The sequence below is a fragment of the Anser cygnoides genome, chromosome 3 (genome assembly GCF_040182565.1).
Source record: "Anser cygnoides isolate HZ-2024a breed goose chromosome 3, Taihu_goose_T2T_genome, whole genome shotgun sequence".
NCBI classification, from domain to species: Eukaryota; Metazoa; Chordata; class Aves; order Anseriformes; family Anatidae; genus Anser; species Anser cygnoides.
Genome location: NC_089875.1, coordinates 5,734,873 through 5,757,167, shown reverse-complemented (window position 1 = coordinate 5,757,167; position 22,295 = coordinate 5,734,873). Strand labels below are relative to the sequence as shown.

The 22,295-nt window shown below is 40.8% G+C and overlaps 1 protein-coding gene across 14 annotated transcripts in view; it reads left to right on the top strand.

Annotated features, from left to right (window-relative positions):
* Nucleotides 1-22,295, top strand: part of PLCB1 (phospholipase C beta 1) — a 432,352-nt gene that overhangs the window by 274,841 nt on the left and 135,216 nt on the right. For all 14 annotated transcript variants that reach the window (XM_048060933.2, XM_048060934.2, XM_048060932.2 and 11 more), the window contains 5 exons: nucleotides 1,680-1,759; nucleotides 6,754-6,807; nucleotides 7,396-7,471; nucleotides 13,877-13,977; nucleotides 15,391-15,557. In XM_048060933.2, the coding sequence (XP_047916890.1) occupies nucleotides 1,680-1,759; nucleotides 6,754-6,807; nucleotides 7,396-7,471; nucleotides 13,877-13,977; nucleotides 15,391-15,557 (478 nt within the window). The remainder of the gene's footprint in view (nucleotides 1-1,679; nucleotides 1,760-6,753; nucleotides 6,808-7,395; nucleotides 7,472-13,876; nucleotides 13,978-15,390; nucleotides 15,558-22,295) is intronic.

The following is a 22,295-nucleotide window of genomic DNA, read 5'->3' as shown; positions in this document are numbered from 1 at the left end:
CTGTGTGGAGGTAGGATTATAGGTAGCCTTATCTGTTCCTCCCTGGGAGCGACTGTGTGAGATTGCTTTCAGACACAAGGTCTGATAACTTCAGGGAACAAATCTTAACACCCTAAAGAAAAATATAAAAAATGCTAACTTCTTAACCTGTCTCAAATTGATCACCTCATCACGCAGAAACTTGGGGCTTTTTAGGTAAAACAAGCTGGTAAGCTCCAGTGTGAGGCAGCAATATTTGTTTCAGTGGAAGCTAATGATGCTTTTCATCATCGTCCATTTTTGTCAGAATGAAATTCCCTTTTTCATATTTTTTCTCAAAAAAAAGAGCTGAGGAGAGCAAATGCGTCTATGACGGTGTGTGGTCATGGATGTTTTGGATCTGGACTGATATGAAATGAAACTCAATTTTAATTTCAAAGAAAACTCAGAAAACTTCAAGTAAAAAAATTACATTGCTTGCAAAGGCATTGTTTATTTTTGTTTCTTTTCTTTAAAGAGCAAAACAAAGCCTGTCCAAAACCACATTTGTGATTAAAAGGGATTGCAATTACAGAGTATAAATAAGCACTAAGTTAGCAAGGAAAAATGCGCTGAGGTTGTCAAGGAAAGGCTGCAGGAGAGACCTGCAAGGGAAGAGAGTGACAGCACAAGCTGAGAGAGTCTGAACTTAAGGTCAGCCGTGGATCAGCCTTGCTGGGAACCCAGGAAAGGTCTGGGATCTCATGGAAGGACTTCAGGAACGTGCTTAGGAATGAGAAAAAAATGGGGGAAAAGAGAGAGGAAAAATAAGAGTGCTGTGGGAAGAGAAGTGCTTGCAGGCAAGGGGAGGCATCCTGTGAGCAGTGAGGACAGTTCTTCCCTACAGCCGGAGATGAAAATATCTTAGTGAGGAATAAGATCTCAGCGTGAGGTGTACTGGTGTGTATTATAGGGGGAGGAGGAGTTTTTCTGACTGGAGTTGTACCTTCTTCCCACTGTATCGGAACAACTTAAATATATTCCTATACATTTCTCCTGTTGTTCTTAAGTATGTTTCTCGTGTTGGCTGATAACATCTCAGATGGAGTTTGTACTTACGGTTCTTAATTCAGCATCTACTATAAAAGATAAGGTGCGATATTCGTTGTCTGAATTGTTTCACGATCTGTAGAAGGAGAGATGCAGGTGTTCTCATAACAAACTCATGAGGAGAGACATTGCAGCGAGAGACGTATTATGGTATGGTCTATATCCCACATTGTCAGGTTTGTCTAGCTTCACACAGATCTAAACTCATTACAGCTTTGCTTTACAGGGATGGTGGCATAGAGGCTCTTTTTTTTTAATCCTCAGTGTGTCAACCAGAATAGTGTCCAACATGCAAGAAAATGTTATTTTCTATGGCGTTTATGTTGCACATCCCTGAAGCTTGAATATGCTTTATGTCAGGCATTTATCCATGTGATTTTTTTTTATTCCAATACAGTCGAATAAAGTATCTTTAAAAAATATTTGTAATAGTCTTCATTTTTTGCAGAATGAGAAAGTCAGGTCCAATAGACAGGGAGGGATGCTATAATTGCAAAAATCAAGTTCAGACTAATTAGGCACTTATTGCTAACTATCTTTTTCAAAAATATTTGCATTGTGTAAGTGAACATCTAAATTAAGCCTCATTTAATCAAATTTTGTCTCTATAGGAATGGTCAGATGAAGTGTTCAGTTTGGCAACAAATTTGTTGGCACAGAACATGTCAAGGGACGCGTTTCTGGAAAAAGCGTAAGTGGCCACAGTATTTAATGCTGTGGGTGTTGCTCTTTTATCTGCGTCATTTTCCTTTTTTCTTGTTAGTCACATTGTCATCTATTGTCTCTGCTTTGATGAGTTGTCACTATTGTAAACATAGCCTGTCCTTTCTCATTGCTTTAAAAAGCCTGTTATCTAAACATCATTTTAAAAACATCTTGTTAGGGTTCTTCTTGCTGACTACTAAGTCATAGCAAAAAAAAACCCACAGTACTCAATGCCATCTTCCCTCTGTACACAAAAGGAGTAACTTCAGCTGTAGTCTGAAGCTCTCCATTTAAAATCAAAGACTATTTTGCTTCTGGTTTATTTTTCTTTCTAATCTCTCTGATTTCAGCATGCTTTTAGATTGGTTTGCATGGTGTGCAACTTCTGATTTGGTTTCAGCAAAGCACAGAATCTGTTCATGAGCACATCTGGGGTGTAAAAACACCCTTCAGAAATGAAAGAGAACTAAACCTGAGGTTAGCAAGTCTCATATTGATGATAAATACACATGCTGAGATAGCTTTGCTTAAATGATAGGGTTGAAAGCAGCATGACAAAGCCTACCAGATAACGATGGCAGTTAACTGGGGAATTTGCTGGACTTTTAGGGTTCTAAAAAAGAAGGCATACCATCCCTAGCCTACAAGTTGACTGGTTAAGTTCAGCTTTTTGTATCCCCCAAACAACCTCTAATTCCTGCTCCCAGACAGAGGCTCAGTCCAGCTAAATACCAAGTGGGCACTGAGGTTCCTAAAAGTTGTCTCCATCCAAGAAGCGAGTTAACCCACCTGCATTTTGGGCTTTCTAAGATTGTGCGTGCCTAATTTTCACCAGATGCACCCATTTTAGTCAGAAGGTTCTTGACTTTAATTCTGGGTACATATTTGTAAGTGCCTGTTTTGGGAGGAGCGTGTGTATGTTTCCTTCTCATAGTTCTTTCTATGATGGGACGAAGTCAACTGAAATTCTTGACTTTTTTTTTTTTTTCTTGGAGAGAATTAGCATTGCAAAAACTATAGTTTTGTATCTGATAATGCTCTGATGGGACAGCAGTAACACATTAGGCAAGCCAAATCCCAAACGGATGGAAACATTTAACATTTCCTTCAGTTCCACAGTTGACACGCTATGCTGGCCTGAGCAGTTGCAGGTACCTTCTGGAAGGTCTTCCAAGTTCCTGTATGGGTCAGTGGAGAAATGAATTTGACTAAGTTAGGGAAACTGGTTCATTCTTCAGGTTTTTGTAGGTGTCCACAGACCTTGGAATGACTGGGATGCCCTCTTCCCCTCTCTCCATCAGGACAGTGCACGTTAACAGTTGGTGAGGCAAGGCTTGCATTGGACTCCCAAATTTGCTCCCAAGCTGCTGAGGCTAAGTTAGATTTCACTTTATCAATACAGCTCTGTGTGAGAGAGAGCAGAAATTATTTCCTTCAGCTCCACAGACCGTACATGAGTTACAGGGCTGATCTGATATTCTATTTCCTTACCACTCAAACTCCTGGGTGACCAGTGGACTTTGACAGGTGTGTAACAGGGACATTTGAGGCTGTGCCTAATGTGTGCTTTCCTGTGACATTCAAAGGAGGAGCGTGTTGTCACACAATGTAGTCGAGCCAGTCTTATTTGGAGACATTTTTCTACAATTATTCAAGCAATATTAATTAAATTAAGTCACCGGACACTTGCGTCAATTCAGTAGCAGGCAAGCATGTTATTCTCGTGTCTTTTTTTCCACTAATTAATAAATCACTTGGGAACTGTTGGTTTTCCAGGGTCCTTAGCACATATGCCAAATCAGAGTCACTTAAGAAATATTTCACTTTGAAGATTAAAACTATTTCCCTGTTATAATTACTGTACTGAGCAAAGGATTGGTTGCAATCCTATCAGTACCCTTTTGTTGAAACAGAAAAACAAACTGCATTAGAGCAGAATTAGGCATTTTTCTTTGTGGCATTCACTCCCTTGCAGTGTTGGAAGTGCAATAATAAACAGATTGAGCAGCTTCCCTGTGCTTTAGTCATATGAGAAAAACAGGTTAATTTGGAAGGATGTGGTTAATAAAAACCACCATTTTGGTCGTAAAGTGCACATTCCTCTGTTGTAATCCTGCAGTATAATTTTGTGTTAGGTTACAACTAAACTTCTTTCAGTACATTAGTACTGAAGTACTGAGCAGTGCAATAGGAAGTACAGGATGGCTTTGTTGTGGAAACTTTGGTCCAGTATTGCATCCAAAGTTTGTCACCACTGGAGTCAGCAGTGCGCTACTGAAATGAGTCTGTTTAGCTGCTACCAATGGGAGTATCTCTTAGCAGGCCTCTTAACAGGAATAACATTCAATTTTCCCAAACTGATGGATTATAGCTGCAGGGAAAGAAATAGTGTTGCATGTATGCCAAAGAATTTGGGGGGAAGAAGGTGGCTAGTAGTGGTGGGGTTTGACTGTTCTTCTGACACGTCTTTAGGATTCTAAACTTCAGTTAAAGCAAACTCTTATTTCTTCATTTTATTTTACTTCTAGCTTTCTTGATTACAGAGGAAAACATTAAATTTGACCAGAATGTGCTCAAAAGTTTCAAAAGCAGAAGAAAGAAACTCTTTTAACTAATCATTGTGACTTTTTTATTTATTTATTTATTTTTAAATCTAGCTCATTGCTGGGAGACTGGTGTGGGTAGTATTTTTGTTTGGTGATACAGTGGCACAGAATATTTCAGTTTCCAGAAGATGTGTATGAGGACACAAGGATTTGTGGAAATGTTCCTACACTTGTTAAGGATGTTAATATGCATTTTGTTTTTGAAGTGGTTGCTAGTGGAATTTTCAGTTGGGAAGAAAAGGAAAGTTTATTAGAACCATGCTGTTTCTTTTTCCTTTGGTAGGCCAGTGGGTAAAGTGGAAAAATAAATAAATAAATGCTCTGAAGTACTTCAGTGTAGCTACATTTTCCTCCAGATTGTGTTACTGCAAAACTCATTTATAGTTTTAATTATATTCTAGGAGAAGGGACAAAGCACTCAAAATGTGTGCTTTGCTGGTGTGGTGGTTTTACCAAGCTGGGCAGCTGAGCTCTACCACAAATGCTCTCTCACTCCCCCTCCTCAAAGTTAAAGGGGGAGAAAATACAATGCAAAGGGCTCAAGGGTTGAGATAAGGACAGGGTGATTTCTCAACAGCTATCGTGATGGGATGCCATCCTTCTTGAACTGATCCTGCGTGGGCTTTCCAGAGGCAGCAGCTCTTCAAGAACTGCTCCCACACGACTCCATACCACGGGGTCCATCCCTCAGGAGCAAACTGCTCCAGCACGGGTCCCCCACGGGCGGCAGCTCCCCCCAGACCCCCTGCTCCTGTGTGGGCTCCTCTCCACGGGCCGCAGCTCCGGCCCAGGGCCTGCTCCTGCGGGGGCTCTCCATGGGCCGCAGCCTCCTCCAGGCCACATCCACCTGCTCCACAGGGGGCTCCTCCACGGGCTGCAGCGTGGAGATCTGCTCCGTGTGGGACCCGTGGGCTGCAGGGGGACAGCCTGCTCCACCAGGGGCCTCTCCACAGGCCACAGGGGACTTCTGCTCCAGTGCCTGGAGCACCTCCTGCCCTCCTTCTTCACTGGTCCTGGTGTCTTACAACATCGCTTATAGGCTTGGCTCAGGCCAGCGGCAGGCCCCTTATCTAACATGGGGCAGCTTCTGGATTCTTCTCATAGAAGCCAGCCTTACCAAAAGACCCCTGTTACCAAAACTTTGTCTGTACCAAAACTACAGCTGGCTGCTGCTGGTGAGCATTGTGCTGGTTACCAGTAGTCCTCACATACCAGGAGAAGCATCAGATGATCACTGTAGGCCCAACTGCTTCCCATTAGCTGCTCATAGCTACTGCATGACTCCTCTTTCAATAGGAGTTGAATCAGCTAGTGGAAAGATTTGAACAAAGAAAGATATATCCTCATCCTGCTGCCTTAATGAGCATGTGAGAGAAGTCACAGGTCCTGAGATACTGAGATGCTTTAAATACTCAGTTCAAAAGCTGTGTAATTGCCTGCCTGTAGATGGTTTCAGCATGTAATTTTTATATTGTTTCAGATTAGAAATGTCATGGGCTTGCCCAGGGCTGCTAAATATACTCTTGCTGGTGCAGAGACATTTCAGTTGCCAGCAATTTGACTTCCTTTCAGCTGAGGAGTGTCAGCATTTAGGGTCAAACAGAGGAACCCTAACAGCTGTGTAGTGGGGATGTCTTAGAGAGGCAGGGATATTTGTGTGCAACATCCAGGCACAATTTCAGCCTCTAGAAGAGAAGTACTGCCACCTTTCCGGTCAAGTTGTATAGCCTGTGTGCCTCACTGAAAGGATAGTGGGGATAGGCAAACAGGTAAATAGATATTAGCAAGCTAGAGGGAGACAGTGTGTCTTCTACACATGCTTATCCATAACTTCAACCTGAGTATCTTGCTTATATGGTTCACCCACATGCCTATATTCAGCTACCAGCAAAGAACATGCTTTTGCTGATGCTACTGAAAGGCAGAAAAATAGCTGGGAATAATAGCAAGATAAAACACAAAAGCGAAACTGCCATTCATCCCAGTGAGGATTTCCTAACAGCGTGTGGATTTGAAGGTGGTAAAGTTGAAATCTTGTTTATGCTTGCACTGGACCTAGCTGAAAGGAAGAAGACTCCTTCAGCAGAAGGATAGAGTGGCTGGCAGCTTGAGCGGGGAGTTTGGAAGGATGGTAAAATTGTGTGTTAATGGTGTTTGCAATGTCCTGTTTCAAGGCAGACATTATTTGACAGTGCAGGTGCATTACTGTTGATGGAAAAGGTACTTATTAATAGTATCCCAATGGATTTTCTTTTTGGGCAAAAAACTTGGGTGGAACTTATCACATGATAAAAGCAATAGTGTTGGGCTATAAAGTTGGTGAAGAGACACTTGAAGATGCTAAAAATAAAATAAGATGCTTTTCTCTCCACAGTTACACAAAACTTAAGCTGCAGGTGACACCAGAAGGGCGCATTCCTCTGAAGAAGTAAGTGTTCCACTTTCTTACCATGTAGTCTCTTTTGACCTTTGAGTATGAATAATCATTTGGGATGAACATGTGATCCCTGTGTCTAGAATAATCATTTTGTGATTTGTGGTATACCCCAAGGAAAGAGTACCCAATGATTCTCAGGATGTCTCTGTTTAAATAGCCTTTGGCCTTAGATTACCCTTGTTACCTTGAGCCTCTCTGCTCTTGTTCCACATGCGTATAATTTAAAAAACAAAAACAAACAAACAAAAACACCACCACCAATACAAATGTTGGGTTTTTTAGCTCTGAAATAGATTGTGAGGATAAATATACTCAAATTGTGTATCACTGAGGTAATGTGGTGAAGAGAGCAGTGGTGACTTTCTCAAATAACTATTTGCTGTAACAGGGCCTTGTGTGATGTAGAATTAAACTCATCGTGGACATCATTAATCTCACTTGTGTTATGTAGCATCCAGCAAATGGAAATAAATAGCTAAAGATACGAGAAACTGGGAAGCAATATCCAGTCTTTAAGCCACATGGGCCAACAAGGCATGTCTTTAAGCCAATTCACTCTGGTTTGTTTTCATTTTGCAGTATATACCGCTTGTTTTCTGCTGACAGAAAACGGGTAGAGACTGCGTTAGAAGCTTGTAATCTTCCATCTTCCAGGGTAAGCATCTGAATTTATTCCTGCCCTGACGAAGTGTTGCTTGTATTCACTGGTATTTACTCTCTGTTGAGTTGAGTATGATTTGTCCAAGGCTGATCATGCTGTGTTGGATTTGCTCCTAGATGGGTCCTCAGCAGCAGGTCTATCTTTCCCACATAGAGGTTACTGCAAATTGGAGTTTGTTTGATTTGAAATTGTACAGGGAGCAGGAGTGCCTTGAAGAAGTGCAAATAGATTAAAGGAAAGGGCAGGGAGTCATGTGATCTGCCCTGGAGAAATCCTATGAGAATATTTTCAGAGTCCGTAACTAGTACACAGTTTTCCAGGCGCAGTTTTAGAGCAGTATTGGTTTGACATGAAGCTAATGCTGTAATCTGTTTCCTTCTCACAAAAGAGACCATTTAAACTCATTGTAGCCTGTCTAAAAGGTACATGAAAAAAACGTTGAACTAGTAGTGTGTCAAAGCTGTTAATGCTGTGGGGATGAGGCCATTGTATGCTGCTCATCCAGGGGCCCTCCTCAACCAGAAGCATTTGCAGGTTGGTAGTTCAGCCTCAAGAAAGCCCTTTCAAGCTGAGTGAAATCAAGCGGGTGATTTTAGTAAACACTGTAGTGAAGACAATTCCTTTTAGGTGGAGATTCTCCTCCAAAGAAGCTTCTTGCAGGATAATTCCTATTTACGAGGTCCAAGAGATGGAGCAGAACCAGTCTGGAGCAGAGGAGAGCCTGCATCACCTAATCCCTCACTGTTGTAGAAAGCTCTGTGCTGCGATGTTCATTCAACCTTTGTGTCCCCAAACACTTCTTAATAAAGCCAATTCCTACTGCTCCAGAAGAGCTGTGGTGCAAAATCTTCACAAGCCAAACCTCTGATACGACTTTCCACTAAGACCTTCCTTCACAGGTTTTGGAGCTTTATGCCATGTAATATAAACGATTATAACAATCTTAGCTGAAGGAAGGTTCTTTAAGTATTAGCACGTAAAATAGGTGTTTGACTAGTTAAAAATGTTGTGAGGTTAGAAACATGAAAAGATTTATTTTAAAGATGGGTTTTCATTTAATTGGTAGCAAACAATTTTTAATAAGATATGCTAAAAAAACCAACAGTGAAGCATTGCTTTTTAAATCAGTTGATTTATTATTTCTCTTGATGTTGATAAAGATAAAAAACAATGTCTTATTTCCCAATGCAAAAAAAAAATCCAAACATCACTGGAATCCTCAAAAAAACCTGCAACCTTTTTCTGCTGTTTATTTTAATAGAGTCAGTTTAACATAGACATTGCTGGATACTTGTTGCTGGGATACCATTGTGAAAATTTATTCATAGTATAAAGTAGATCCTTTCTTTGCTTGGGACAAAAGAGAAACAAGCTTCATGCAACAAAGAAAACTGTATTGATCATCTTGGAAAAAATATTTTAGGAGCTTAGTGCTTGAAAAGAATGAATCTCTGAATCTCCTAAAGGTAATGGATTAGAAGAAAACCAGTACTTCGGCTTCAGTTCTTTTCTTTTGTGTTCCTGTTTATTTGAACAAATAAAATTCTTAGTTTCATTTTCTTGCTTTTCTACCCCATTATACTATGGGACAACTGTTATTCCTGTAAAACCCTGAAGAGCATAGGACTCCAGCAGCATGCAAGATGTGAATATAAGGGAATCTTCCGCAGTAAAATCATAATGAATATTGCAGAGTATTCATGAAACTCTCTCAAGAACATTAACAGCTTGGACTTTTCTATATTTTTGGATTCATACCTCATGAAAATCACTCTAAAGATTTTCTCTCCACATTTGCTATAAAAAAAAGCATACTTCTCATTCCTTAGAAAGATGGGGGTGTTGTTGGGCAGGAGTTTCACATGATGTTTTACTGCACCTCTCAGAACCTATGGATGACCCTAAAACACAGAATTAAATTCACAGTCATGTCTAGGAGGATGCCAAGTCATCACTTGGTAGTCTCACATCTTCCTGGTTCATAGCTTCAGGGCTGGGACAGTCCCTCATGTACCTTATGTGATGACCAGAGCATAGGGCAGCCTGACTGCTTCTGGTGCATAGTGTCATGGCATGGACTTGTCTGTGACAGTACAAACTTCAGCATCTGCTAGCCCCTCTCTTGAGCAAACTCCATGTGTATGCTTGCCAGGAGTCCTTGTGGGACAACATGTAGGCACTGCATTTAGTGGAAGAGGAGGAAGAATTCTCATTGCTTGGAAGACTGCCTTTGTTCTGCTGTAGAAGAATAGACAGGCCTCCCAGAGGGCCTAAAATTAACTCTTTATTTCAGATTTAGAAACCTTAACAAGGGGTTGATTCTCTGCAGTGCTGAGCACTCTGTCTCTGATTCAGCAAGCAGTTGGGCATGATGCAATGGGATGATTTACGGACTTCAAGTCAAGCACATTTGCAAAGCTTGGGTTTATTTATTTATGGATTGGGCTTGGCATGTGTAGAGTGTTGCAGGACCAAGCCTTGTATGATCAGATTTCCTGAAGCATTTGTTGTCTAGCAGATCTGAAAGCAGAAGAATGTTTAAATATATAGGAAAATGATATTTTAAAAAATGCCAATGAAGTTTTTGAGTTTGGCATCTGATTCGTAGATTGGCATCCACAGTTTTTTAAACCTTGGGAAGGTTTTGTTTTGTTTTGTTTTTCCTTTTGGGTGTGGTGGGCTGGTTGTGGGCTTTTTTTGGTTGTTGTTGGTTTGCTTGTTTTCATTTTAGTTAAATAGCATTTGAAGAACTTTATTTTAGTCACCTCTGGTTCTGAAGACGGGTTTCTGCACTCCAGTTAATGTAGAGGTTCATGATAAAGCACCAGTGAGCTTGACTGTTTACACAAAATAAAACAACCATCTGTTGAGTCCTATCTGTGCAAATAATCTGAATTAGTTGTTGTGCTTCCGAATATAAAATAGAATGGATACAGGTGTTATAAAAGCAAGCGGATAACTAGACAAATCATAAATCAACAGTGCTTGAAATTAGTAGAGAGTCTTAATCACAAAATAAAATTGAATACCAATATTCTGCAAAGCCAGAGATGAGAGAGGCTCTAATGTGTCACAGAAAGTTTGTGATTCGTTCACTGGTCTCAAAAAAGAGATTAGCGCATAAGGTGTGTGGGTGGTTCCAGTGAGACGTGGATGGCTCAGACCAGGATGACGAAAGGGGCAGCGTATTTTAATCCTTTCTGGCAGGCAGGATTTTGGAACCCAAATATAGTTGTCTGAAGTTGTGCCTGGGGTGACGAATGCTTACAGCAAGGCTTTCCTCACCCCTCTGTATCTCTGTGTCTTGTAGCCCACTAGTTATGTTACTGGTAGGAAATAATAAATCGTTAACATAGTCTGTATTTATGCCTGAGGACTTGTATTGGCTATCCTCTTTGTAGACACGTATTTGTAGGTATCTGTTTGGAAACTGAGGTATGTTTTTCTTAATTGGATCGAACTGACAAATAAAAGCCTGGATCTCAGGTTATCAGAAAAGACATATTTTTACATTGTTGAGTACCTTCAAATCCCCTGAAAAGGAAAAAAATATACTAGGTCAGTGGGAGACTGTAATTCTGTGGTAATTACAGAATCAACGACAAAAATGCCCTTAGGAGAAGCACTGGCTGAGGAGCAGTAGCCTGCTGAACAGTGATTATAGGTGCACTGAGTATTGAGGTGCCACCTTTAATAAGAAATGCCCAAGCTTTACAAAACCCATCCTTTAGGAATACGCAAGTCTCAGTGGTCCTACTCAGCACCACAGCTCAAACTGGTCAAAGCGCAGCAGGTGCAGTTTCACAGGCAGTTCTGTGCCACCCGCAGCTCTCCCTGAAAGGAGCTATTGCCATCCTCCAGCTTCAGTCTGTAAACTTCTTCATCCAGCCTTGCAGGGGATTTAGTATTTGTGCCATTGGTGACCTACCTGACTCAACACGCTGATCCTGTAGCAAAGCATACAGGGTTGTTTTGGCTGAGTAAGATTTGAAGACACCACACAGTAGTAGGTAGGGCCCTGAGCAAGGGATGTGTGAGGTGAGTGGAACAAGAAGTTGCCCGAGCTGTCCCAGGTGAATGTGCATCGGTACCTTTTGATTACAGCATGAAAGGAAACAAGGGTTTTCACTGATCCTGAATGATTGCTTCTAACAGCTAAAAAGTTACCAACTGAGAAAACCCCATTTCTCATGACATGATACAGGGAAAGATCTTTGGTGTTGCAGTGTAACCTGGGAATCACTGGGTGGTTTTGCCTTTTGTGAAGAAGTGTTTGGAGAAACACCAAAAGCTGAACATGGCACATGCTGTCTAGGTGCTGAGGACATTGTTGCTAGCGCCTGTTGTCCCTGCTCCTTGGTCAGAATCCTGTGCTGGTGGAACCTCCGCTTAGAGGTTGTGCCCACGCAGACAAGTCAGTGTTGCAGGTGTGCAGGCAAATTCCAAGTTGACACCAGATGAAACTCTTAGCAGCACAGAAAGCCAGTCAGGGTTTTGCATCCTCTGAGCAAGCACTGCAGCTGACCCCAGGAAGATTGTTTGGAGGAAGAATAGGTTGCAGCATGGGTTTTTTTGGAACAAGTCCCAGAAATGGGCTTGAGCAGGGGTTCTTGGTGCTGCCCATCCTCATGCTGGCTGTGACGGCACGTGCATTACTCTGAGCTCCTGGGCAGCAGCTGGGCAGGTGATTGCTCTGAGCTCTTCTGAGTCAGGGAAGAAGATGCTACAGGTAGGATTTGCTAGGTTAAGCAGATATAGCAGCCGCTCATGTAGTCTGCCAAAATAAGGAAGGAGTAATGGTCTGAGGGGAATGGAGGGTGAGACAGAGCTGGGAGCTGCCCAGCTCAGTCTGCATTTATAGACACAAACGCTGAATGATGGTCATGGTACAGAACCCACTTGGGCCTCTGTGGATTTCACTGATGAGAGGAGAGGTAAAGTGACAACCATAGTGTTTATTTACTTATTTATTTTAACTTAAAGCAGGAAAAATATTGCAAAATTCCCTTCCTTTTACCAAAGGCTTGAACTGACACTTCCGGTTCCCTTGGCAACTGCATTAAACAGACAGAATAAATAAAAGCAATGATTTCCTCGATCAGCAGCTTGCTCCCGATAAAATTCAGCTCAACAACATTTAAAAGCAAACAGCTTTGAGTCCAAATTACAATTTTCCTCCTCTGGTTCATCAGATTCAGGCATTAGTTGGAGCCATTGAGAGTCTCACATGGTTCCTTTGTGATTCCAGAGACGACATTTCATAGCTTTTGATAAAGTTAGCTTGCGTGGAGGAAATTCAAAATCAGATTTTCTGTATGTGCATTCTGCGTTTTTTGTGTTTTCACTTTCTTGTTTCCTTATGAGGTTTTCTCTGCAAAGAATACAAGCTTCTGTACTGTTCTCCTTTCTCAGTGCCTTGATGCAAATGCAGAACCAGTGGGTGCATCATTACCGTTCTGCACCAAGAAAACTGCTCAGCTTGCACCTTCCTTGGGGTACTCGTTTTTTCCCAGCCCTGCTAACAAAGCAGTCCATGCTGTCTTTTGCAAAAAGTGTGGAGCTTTAAGACAGCATTTGCCAGTGGGAAAACTCCTGAGTTTCATGCAAAGGACTGTTTACCCGTTCCAAAAATTCCGTCCTTTAAATATAGTCGTTCTATTTTTTTCAGAGAAAAGTTACCAGGTATAATGGGGATGGTGAAAGTATCATCTGGAAGCAAGAATGAATGTAAATTATTGTAAACTTTAGAAAAAATACTGGTATCTCTTCTAAAGAAAAGCACTTTTATCAGTTTCTGTAAAAGCAATCTGATTGCCTGATCAGCTACCCTCAGTGGTTTGGAGGAAGGTGTATGGAAAAGCTACAGTGCGTGACTCTTGCCCATCACGGTGATATCTTAAACGTGTATCTTCAGGAAGGAAGAGGAAACATTTCTGGTACTGTCAGAGAACAAGAGTATTAATTATGACTCGGTGACTCAGTTTGTTCTCTGGTTCTGTGAAAGCTTTGGAAAGATGAGTACTGTGCGATGCCTTGCCAAAGCATGCTGGCTCAGCACCACTGGCCAGGTCACCAGCTTCCTCAGGACTGCTGTGCTCATTTTGTGCTACAGATAATGTGGTTATGTGGGGAGGTGTCCTTTCTTTCTTCTTCATAGGTGCTCCAAGAAAGAGAGAACTTTGTCTTATGGAATGAAGATGAGGAATGCTTTTTTGTTTGTTTTTGAAGATGTGCTCTTTAAGCTGCTCTGTTATTCAGGGGAATGTATTATTCTGCAAAGCCTGGGCTCCTCTAAGTTGCAGGAAGTATATCAAAAGAAGGGCAGTAGCGAGTGATCTGTTTACAAAAAGCGTGTAAAAGTGCCATTTGGTTCTTTCACTATTTTTTTTCATTTCACAGAATGATTCAATCCCTCAAGACGACTTCACGCCCGACGTGTACAGAGTGTTCTTAAACAACCTCTGCCCTCGGCCTGAAATCGACCACATCTTTTCTGAGTTGTAAGAAAAGACACTGTTTGGTTTTTTTTCTCCACTGATTTTCTGGGCTAGGGATGGCAAAGTAGGTTATTTAGACTACAGCACCATGCAGCAACTGCCAAGAACAGTTTTCAATGTCAAGCAGGACTGTTGTTTAACCAAGGATCAAGGTTACCTCTTGTCCCAAGGTCTTGCTTCCATTTCTGATGGCCAGAGTTGATTCCTCTGGTCCTAGACAAGCACAACTGTCAGCTCTCATTTTGCAGTATAAATGAGGATAGTTTAGGCTTCCATGAAAGTAAAGGAAGAAGAGTAATAAACAATAAAAGCATGCAATAGGCATGAAGACATGTATAATTGCCCCCAAAAGCTTGATTAAGGGTTGCAAAAAATGTAGTAACTTTTAGGATTTGTGCTTCAGGAATTGCCACCATGAAATTAAATTAGCAACCAGCTAGAACTGAGTTCATACATTCAGTTACAAGCTATAAAGCTCATGTCATTCCACAGTGCTTCTGGCCCTTACAGCAAGTCACTGTACTTCCCTGTTTCAGCAGAGCCTAATCAATGGAGTCAGAACATGAAGCAATATGAAAGCAAAGTAATTTCTAAAATACATCCCGTTATCACCAAAGCAATTAGTGACTGTATCTTTGCAACATGAGCGTGCTCACTTAGTCTTCTTTGTGCTTATTTCCTCTCAGGTTTCAGAGAAAACTCAGCCATGACCTAGTTTGCTCCCATTGAACCTAGGGGTCGACTTCCTATTGCTTTCCTGCAGAGTAGAACTAGGCCAGTCCTGAGCGCTGTAGAAAATCCTAAGCATGTCACCTGGCTAGGAGCCTTCATGGATCTCCATCTGGGTACAAACTGTACCCAATTTCTACTCTTTTTACAAACTCCAAATAGGCATCTTTTCATTTACTTTGCAGAGTGCTTAGCATTTTTTGTAGGTTTATAAAACAAGCAAATACTGGAATAATGAAGTCCGGGCTGCTGTTATCCAGCATTAAAACCAAATAGTTAGGCTAGGACTGCCAGTGGAGTGTTTGCAGCAAGCTTGATTTGCAGCAAGATTGAATTCCAGATCGTATTCTCTTTTATTTTCTTAAATTGCTTTGTTCCAGGAATTCAAGAGGAATGAAAAGATTTTAACATTGCTCTAACTCTTGCCATTGATGTTAATAATGCTGAATGCTTCTAAAAATCTTAATCCTAGATGTTTGATGAAAAATGTTTGCCATTACATGCTGGCAAAATAAATTAGTTTGGAGACTCAATGGGACATTGTTTTATTGTGGTTTTTGTTGTGTTTTTTTTTTTGTATGATAATTTGAATTTTCTTTCAGTTTCCCTGGGAAATTACAGAACATTGAACATGATTTCAAGGAAACATATTTTAATTGCTTTGCTTTTGCTTTAATTTTTCCCTAGTGGTGCCAAGAGCAAACCATACCTTACTGTTGATCAAATGATGGAATTTATAAATCTTAAGCAACGTGATCCACGATTAAATGAAATCCTTTATCCACCGTTAAAACAAGAACAAGTTCAACAACTGATTGAGAAATATGAACCCAACAGTAATCTAGCAAAGAAAGGTCAGTGTTTTTTTCTGTTCTCACTGTACTCAGTTTCTGATTTAAAACAATGAATCAATTATCCTGCAGTACACAGTAAGGCAAGATTTGGTTCAGAATCATACTGCATTTCCAACTACCTGCTTTTGAATCATACAAGCCTGTGAGACATCACGTGGTTAATTTTTAAATGTATTTAGTTAGTATCAGTTTAGGAAGGATGGGCCGGTTTGGGTATTTATTTTTCAGTATGTGCAATTGATAGTTTAGAACAGTTGCTCTGGTATGCAAACTTCAGCAGAAACCTTACTGTCACAATGACTATCTGCTGGCATATGGAAGGTAAATTTTAAAGAAACAGTGGCATTGAAACTAAGATGATGATAATTCTATCATTGAATAAGTAATAAGTCTAGCCTTCTGCTTTCTTATAAAGTAGCATGCAAACTAAGATGTGAAAGTAGCTGAGTGCATATCATGCCAGAATCACAGAAAATTCCCTTTTGAAAATCTCGAGTGTTGTCTAAGGCATAACTGGGCATTTTGCCAAAAACAGTGAGAGAATTTTGTTACCACCGCCAGTCTTAAAATAGTATTGAATTTGTTTTTGCATCCTATTTTATTCCAATCCACATATCCTAATGATTACCCAGGCTTCTAGTGCATTTATACCTTAGAAATTTTAGGGGCGGGGGAATATCCCGAAAAGTAGATCTGACACAAAAAAAATATATATATTTTTTGGTCCAGAGACTTCAGACCCATCCTTCTAAGTTGCTAAGCATTTGCTGAGAGTTCCTGGGCACCCTGAACTCCATGTCCTCTGTCCTTTGAAGAATCAGGGTCAAAACAGCATCAAAGAGACAAAGCCTTTGAATCCTCAGTTAAATAAAACTGTCAAGGCAGGATCCTGGCAGTAGCCTGTTATAAATAGACCTTGCACTTCTACTGTGAGAAGCAAAAGTTCAATAAAGTATTGCCTGCAGCTTCTGACCCAAAGTAATTACATAGAGGCTGTTGCATTTGAGGTAGAAACTGCTGTTACAATTAAATAGTTATTTAAAATATCCCCCCCTCTTTGTACTTGAACCTTCTTCAAGTGTTGCATCTGATCCTACTTGTCTTCCCACTGGAAGGCTGCAGTTCTTTCACTCCCAGGCTAGGATCTCCTTACTGCCAAGTCTGTACTTCTCTGAAATACAGATTTAGGCAGCTAGGAGAGGCTGTTCTTCACCTTGTGCCTGAGTGCTTTCTCAGCCCTCTCTGTCCCCTGCATAGTTTGCAGGCTGCCCCTTACACTAGCATGGAAACACACGTCTGCACAGAAACAGCATATGGTATTTACTGTGATTAATAGAGGGAGCAGGCGGTGGGGCAGGTAATTCGTTAGCTGAGCTCTGTAAATACTTGCAAGTCTTTAGCACGCTGCAGGGTATTTCACTCTCAAAACCTGACCTGGAAGAGGGTCTTAAGAGAATCTCTCAGGCAGCAATGCAAATGTCAGCTGTCTCTTCCCCACGTTCTAGGTGGCTCCCTGAAGGCAACCTGTGGCTCTTGATACAGCCATCAACGTTATCTCAAAGCAAAACTCTTGTAATTTTTTTCATAAGCCTTCTTTCTTCTCTAGTTCACACAAGTTGTTGTTCCCAGAATTTTTGATGGAGGGCTAAATCCTACTTCTTTGTCATGTTTATGTGAGTCTGTCTTTTGACGTCAGTGAGAATACTAGCATGAGGAGATGAAAACACATTGTGACCTCCTCTCTCATCCATGTAAATATTAGAATATGTGCTTACCTTATTTCACTTCAGCTACAAGGAAATCTGGTACATAAAAGATAATTCTTATTACTCAAATATTGGCACTTCATATAAGCCAAATGAAAGATTTATTAGAAAGAGTTGTGCTAACAGAACACTGAAGTCACAATGAAATCACTTTCTGACTAACAATGAGGAGAGAGCATGAAAGGAACCTCAGAAAGAAGTGTGTTACAATGGTATTTGCCAACACCCTCAAAGTAGGATCTGTAGGACTCTTCCAGTTTACCCTAACTTACATTGGTGCACACAATTGGTACAGGCACTTGCTCTTCTATAGGTGCTTCCCTTCCTGTGTATGATTTGTATTACTCTTTCAGAATCAGTTCTTGCAGAAAAGCCTGAGTTTATAAAGGAAAAGTCAGGCCAGAGAGAGTTAATTTCTTTTTTGAGTTCTTCAAACTCATCCGGCAAACTCTCACACACCTGGCACAACCTGCTGGCCACCTCCATGCTGCAGACACCACCTCTTTATATGCACCCTGTCTGTCAGATGAGCTGTGGCAACTGGCATGTTCTGCTAATTATGTCCCTTCCATAATTAAAGGAAATGGCTGATCGGGAGCAACATGGGGACGCAATATTTTCCATACTTCAGCTCTAAGTTGGGAATGCAGTTCGCAGTATATTAAATGAAGTGTAGGTGTGTGCTCAGTCCTACACTTGTGGAATAATTGCAAACAAACGCTGCACGTCTGCAAAATGTCACCAAAATATAACAGTGCATATTCAGAATAATCATTTAACCTTTTAATACACTGTTTTGTAAAAGGGATTGTCACTCAGACTTTCTGCTGTCATAAAGGACTGTTCTTAGGCTGAATGGTAGGGATAGAAAACTGAAGTGGCACACTTCAGAGATGCTTTCCCTGCCACTAAAACTGTACTTGCTTGGACCATTGAGCAGAGATGTTATTTTCAGTAGACCTGAAGATGTTCAAACTACATTTAGATGTGGTCCACTATTACATACCCATGAACTTGTTAGCCTCAAGTTCCTACCTCTGCTGCTCAGGTATTCCACTACATTTCTTGTGGTGATGTTGCTCAAGTCCCCTGATTTGCTGGGGCCAAGGTCAGTGGAGAGGTAGGGGTGGAAGCAAGATGTTTGGCCCCAGTACTGTCAGCTAAAATAGTAAGAACAGATACAAACCTTACAGTAGTGGGACCAGCAGCTAAAGTAGGTAGAAAGATAGCAGAAATCTTTATCCAGTATAGTTCTCTCAGAAAGCAAGGCCCAGCAGCTCCATGAAGAGAGATGGGCTTAGGGTCATTTCCACATGCTCCTTCGTGCTCCTGCGTTTTTAAGTGAGCTGGAAGGGGTCCCAACTAAACCACTCCTCAGGATTAACTGGGCACACCAAGAAACAGGAATAGGATAAGGAAGAGGTGAGTAGCATAGCAAGGCACACAAGGGAGAGGTAATGATGTGAGAGAACTGCATGATAAACAGCAACATGGGAAACCAAGTTACGGGTGGCCTAAGGATGATTTCATCATTGTTGTACAAGAGCAATGCAATTAAATAATTGGACTTTTGGAGCAGGGAACAGCAAGTTTTGCAGAGTTTGGGTTCAAGAAGCAAGCCAGAAGATCTGACAGCATAGTATATGTATTTGTTCTTTCCTGGCAAAGAAAAGTTACTCTTTGAAGTAAATCACAAATACAGGTCCAGAACAGAAGAAAATACCATAAAGAAATTTGAAAGCTGTGATTTAAGCCATTTCTTAAGAGTAATGAGTGATCTGAAGTTACTTTGTGGCGGTAGAGACTTTAAAGGCCTGGGTGCAAGCATTAGGAGATATAAATTGCCAGTCTTCATGCCAATTAAATCCTTTTTCTTCAGATTGTTCTAGAGTTTGAACCTTTGCACCTGCTCAGTGTGTGCGCATTTGTGCACACATGCCTGCACACAAGTATATTGTTTTGTTTCCATAAGCTGTCTTCCTGACCAGCTCTGTTCCATAAGCTGTCTTCCTGACCAGCTCTGTTCCTTATCTTGTGTCAGGTTAACTCATTAAAACATCAGATGCTTAGGTACAAACATGTACAGAAATGGTGAAGGTCTGACCACTTCCATGTTCATTTCTGTATTATTTCCATATTTAATTATTTAAGTGATCAATCCAGTGTTCTGACATCCCACTGAATTAAACGGATTCATGTTCAGCGTCCTCATGAAATAAGCCAAGCTCATTTGTTGTATTCTAACTTTCTGTAGTCCTTATCTAAACTTCCAATGCTTAAAATGACTTTTACAAAAGCCTGAAACAAATGTAGTGGCAAATGTCTGTACTTTTCAGGTCTTCTATAGGGCCAAAAGGCCTAGTTTTCTAATCATCTTTCACAAAGATGCACAAAATATGTATTGTCTCTATCTTTTTTCTCGGTGCAGTAGCACACATGCCAAGATGCAAACAGAAAATGAATTCTTGCAGTTCTCAAGGATTAAAAGTATTTGCTGAAAACATTCATGCTGTGGGAGTGAGATTTCATGTTTGCAACATGCAGAACATCCTGGCTTCAGAGAAATAAATCCCTTAAGCATATGATTAAGTTTATGGGTGGTGTGGGAAGAAAGGATAGTTATATAAAATCTCTTATGCTCCATTTCCTTGAACATCATATTAATTCTTTATTGAAACTTAATTCCCATAATTACCTATTTCCCAGCTTTGTTGAAGTGAAATTTCAGGGCAGAAACATGAGAACAGCTACCAGGGCAACTTCTAAGAGTGTGATGCACAGGCCTTAGCTGCTTCCACAGCAGAGACTCGATTAGATGATCACAATAATCTCCCACAGGAGCAATCCTTCAGACACATCAAGGAGTCCCGGTGCCCTCTGCCATTTCATCCTTGTGAAGACATTCTGGTCTGACCCTCAGCGAGGCGATTGCCAAAACTCTGAAAACAGAGCAAAACAGGCCGGGCAGGCACCTCTGGGGCCCTGTGGCACTGCTCATTGTCCAGGCTATTGCCAGCTTCCAGTGCTTTAAGGCAAGGAAGAAAAAGCCAACCAGAAGCCACATTATCTCCTTACATCTTCTCCATGGCAAAACTAGGAGCATCAGACTCCTGAAGAACCCTGTTACATTCTAACTGCTGAGCCACCTGGGGCTGGCCTTCCCGTGTGTGGCCTAAGGGCCTGCTCGCAGCAGTGCCCCTCATGGCTTCCACTACCCTGCTTGGACAGCAGTGCTAGACCTGCGCTTGTCTGATGGTTATATCTTCTCCTAGTGTTCTACCTAACTCAGTTCATAATCTGAGCACATCCACTATGTAACAGTATTCTCTTTTGACTAAATGCTTCTTCTCTCATAGCTAGTTAAATGAATCTCTAAAGAGTGGTCACACTGACTGTAAACTTTTACAGCACTTGTCAAACACTTGACATCTCATAAGATGATTCTCATTTTCTGATTGCTGTTATAGGTCCTTTTTGGTACATGTTGCAGCTACACTAAAGTATTTTGAACACAGTAAGCAAGAGCTGTACGTAATATTTTAAACTTTTACAACTTGGCCCTTCAGGTACCTGTTAAAATCAAATACCAATGAGCTTACTGGATAAGGGCCCTAGGTCACTCAATTTTGATTTAAAATGCTGCTTGTGTTTCTGCACACTGTTAATGTATTTTTAGGGATTGTATTTCTGGGATGTGATTGAGCTTTTGCAACATCAGCATGTTCATGGGCTTGACATCTACATAGGTTAAGCATATGGAGTAGTATTTTACTGTGGTTGAAGCAAGCTGCGTGATTAATGCTTTGTGTCATATAGTGAAGGAGATTAATGTGCTATGTATAGCATGCTTCCTTATCAGGTGGAGGCAGAAGGAAGTTCGTGGTACCAATGAGCAGTCTCTCACTGTCAGCAAAAACATGCTGTGTGGCTGTTAGGCCTGGTTAAGTAGCATCTTGTAATTCAGCATTTTCAAGCTACGAAGCATTTGCATTGATAGATGGCATAACTGCTAAAATGTGTTCCTTTTCTAGTTACCATGCTGATTAAGGGATGAGTGTTAATAAATCAGTTGCCAAGTTGTTAATTGGAGAATTTCTTATTTGCTTTCACTTTTAAGAAGGCTTGTACAGAAGTTGTTCAGGATCTTGCTACATTATGGATAGGAGATGGCACATGGATGCTGAATTTCAGGTGTCTCTGCTTGCAATGTCCAAGCTCCCAGGAGCGATGACCTTTGTTTCTAGACTCCAAGCATACAGAGCTATAGTCCATGTACAAGAAGAGCAATGAAGAACTGGGAAACGAGGTTTGCAAGGGAAAGGAGACATGAAAAAGCTGGAATTGTGCTGTAGCAATAAAATATATGCTTTCAATCATCCTAGTTGGTGAGAGCAAGAAGGAGGTTAGGTTATTATAAGCTATTTTTTTAAAAGTGTTTTTATAACTGAGAGAAATTGTCTTGAGTGTAATACAAGCTTTAAAGAGAGTCTGGAGGTGCTTTGGAGACTTTACTGGCCAATGGATCTGTACACCAGATTGAACTTAACTAGAGGTATCTTTAAGATAACTAATGGTATAAAGATGTTAATTTTTTCTCTTAAGTACTCAGTTGTTTAGGTTCTGCTACTGCCTGTTTTATTTTAAATGACCAGACCTTTAGATATGTGAAAGAAAAGAGTTTTCCTCTTATGTTATGAAGTGTTTCTTTCTCTGGATTTTCCACCTATTCATAAACCTACACTTACTCAAAAATCCTATATGTCAGTTATAGTTAGACATGTATTTAGAAAGATGCTAGGGGAGCCAGTTTCACAACTCCCTTTGAATTTCAGTATTAATTCTGTTTTGCTAGTGCACATTTATTGGCAGTTGTGCTGTTATTTTTTTTTCCTTAAGTAATAAAACAAATTAAGCAATTAACATTAAATTAAGATACATTTAATTTTATGCAGCATTTACTACATGTGTTTTT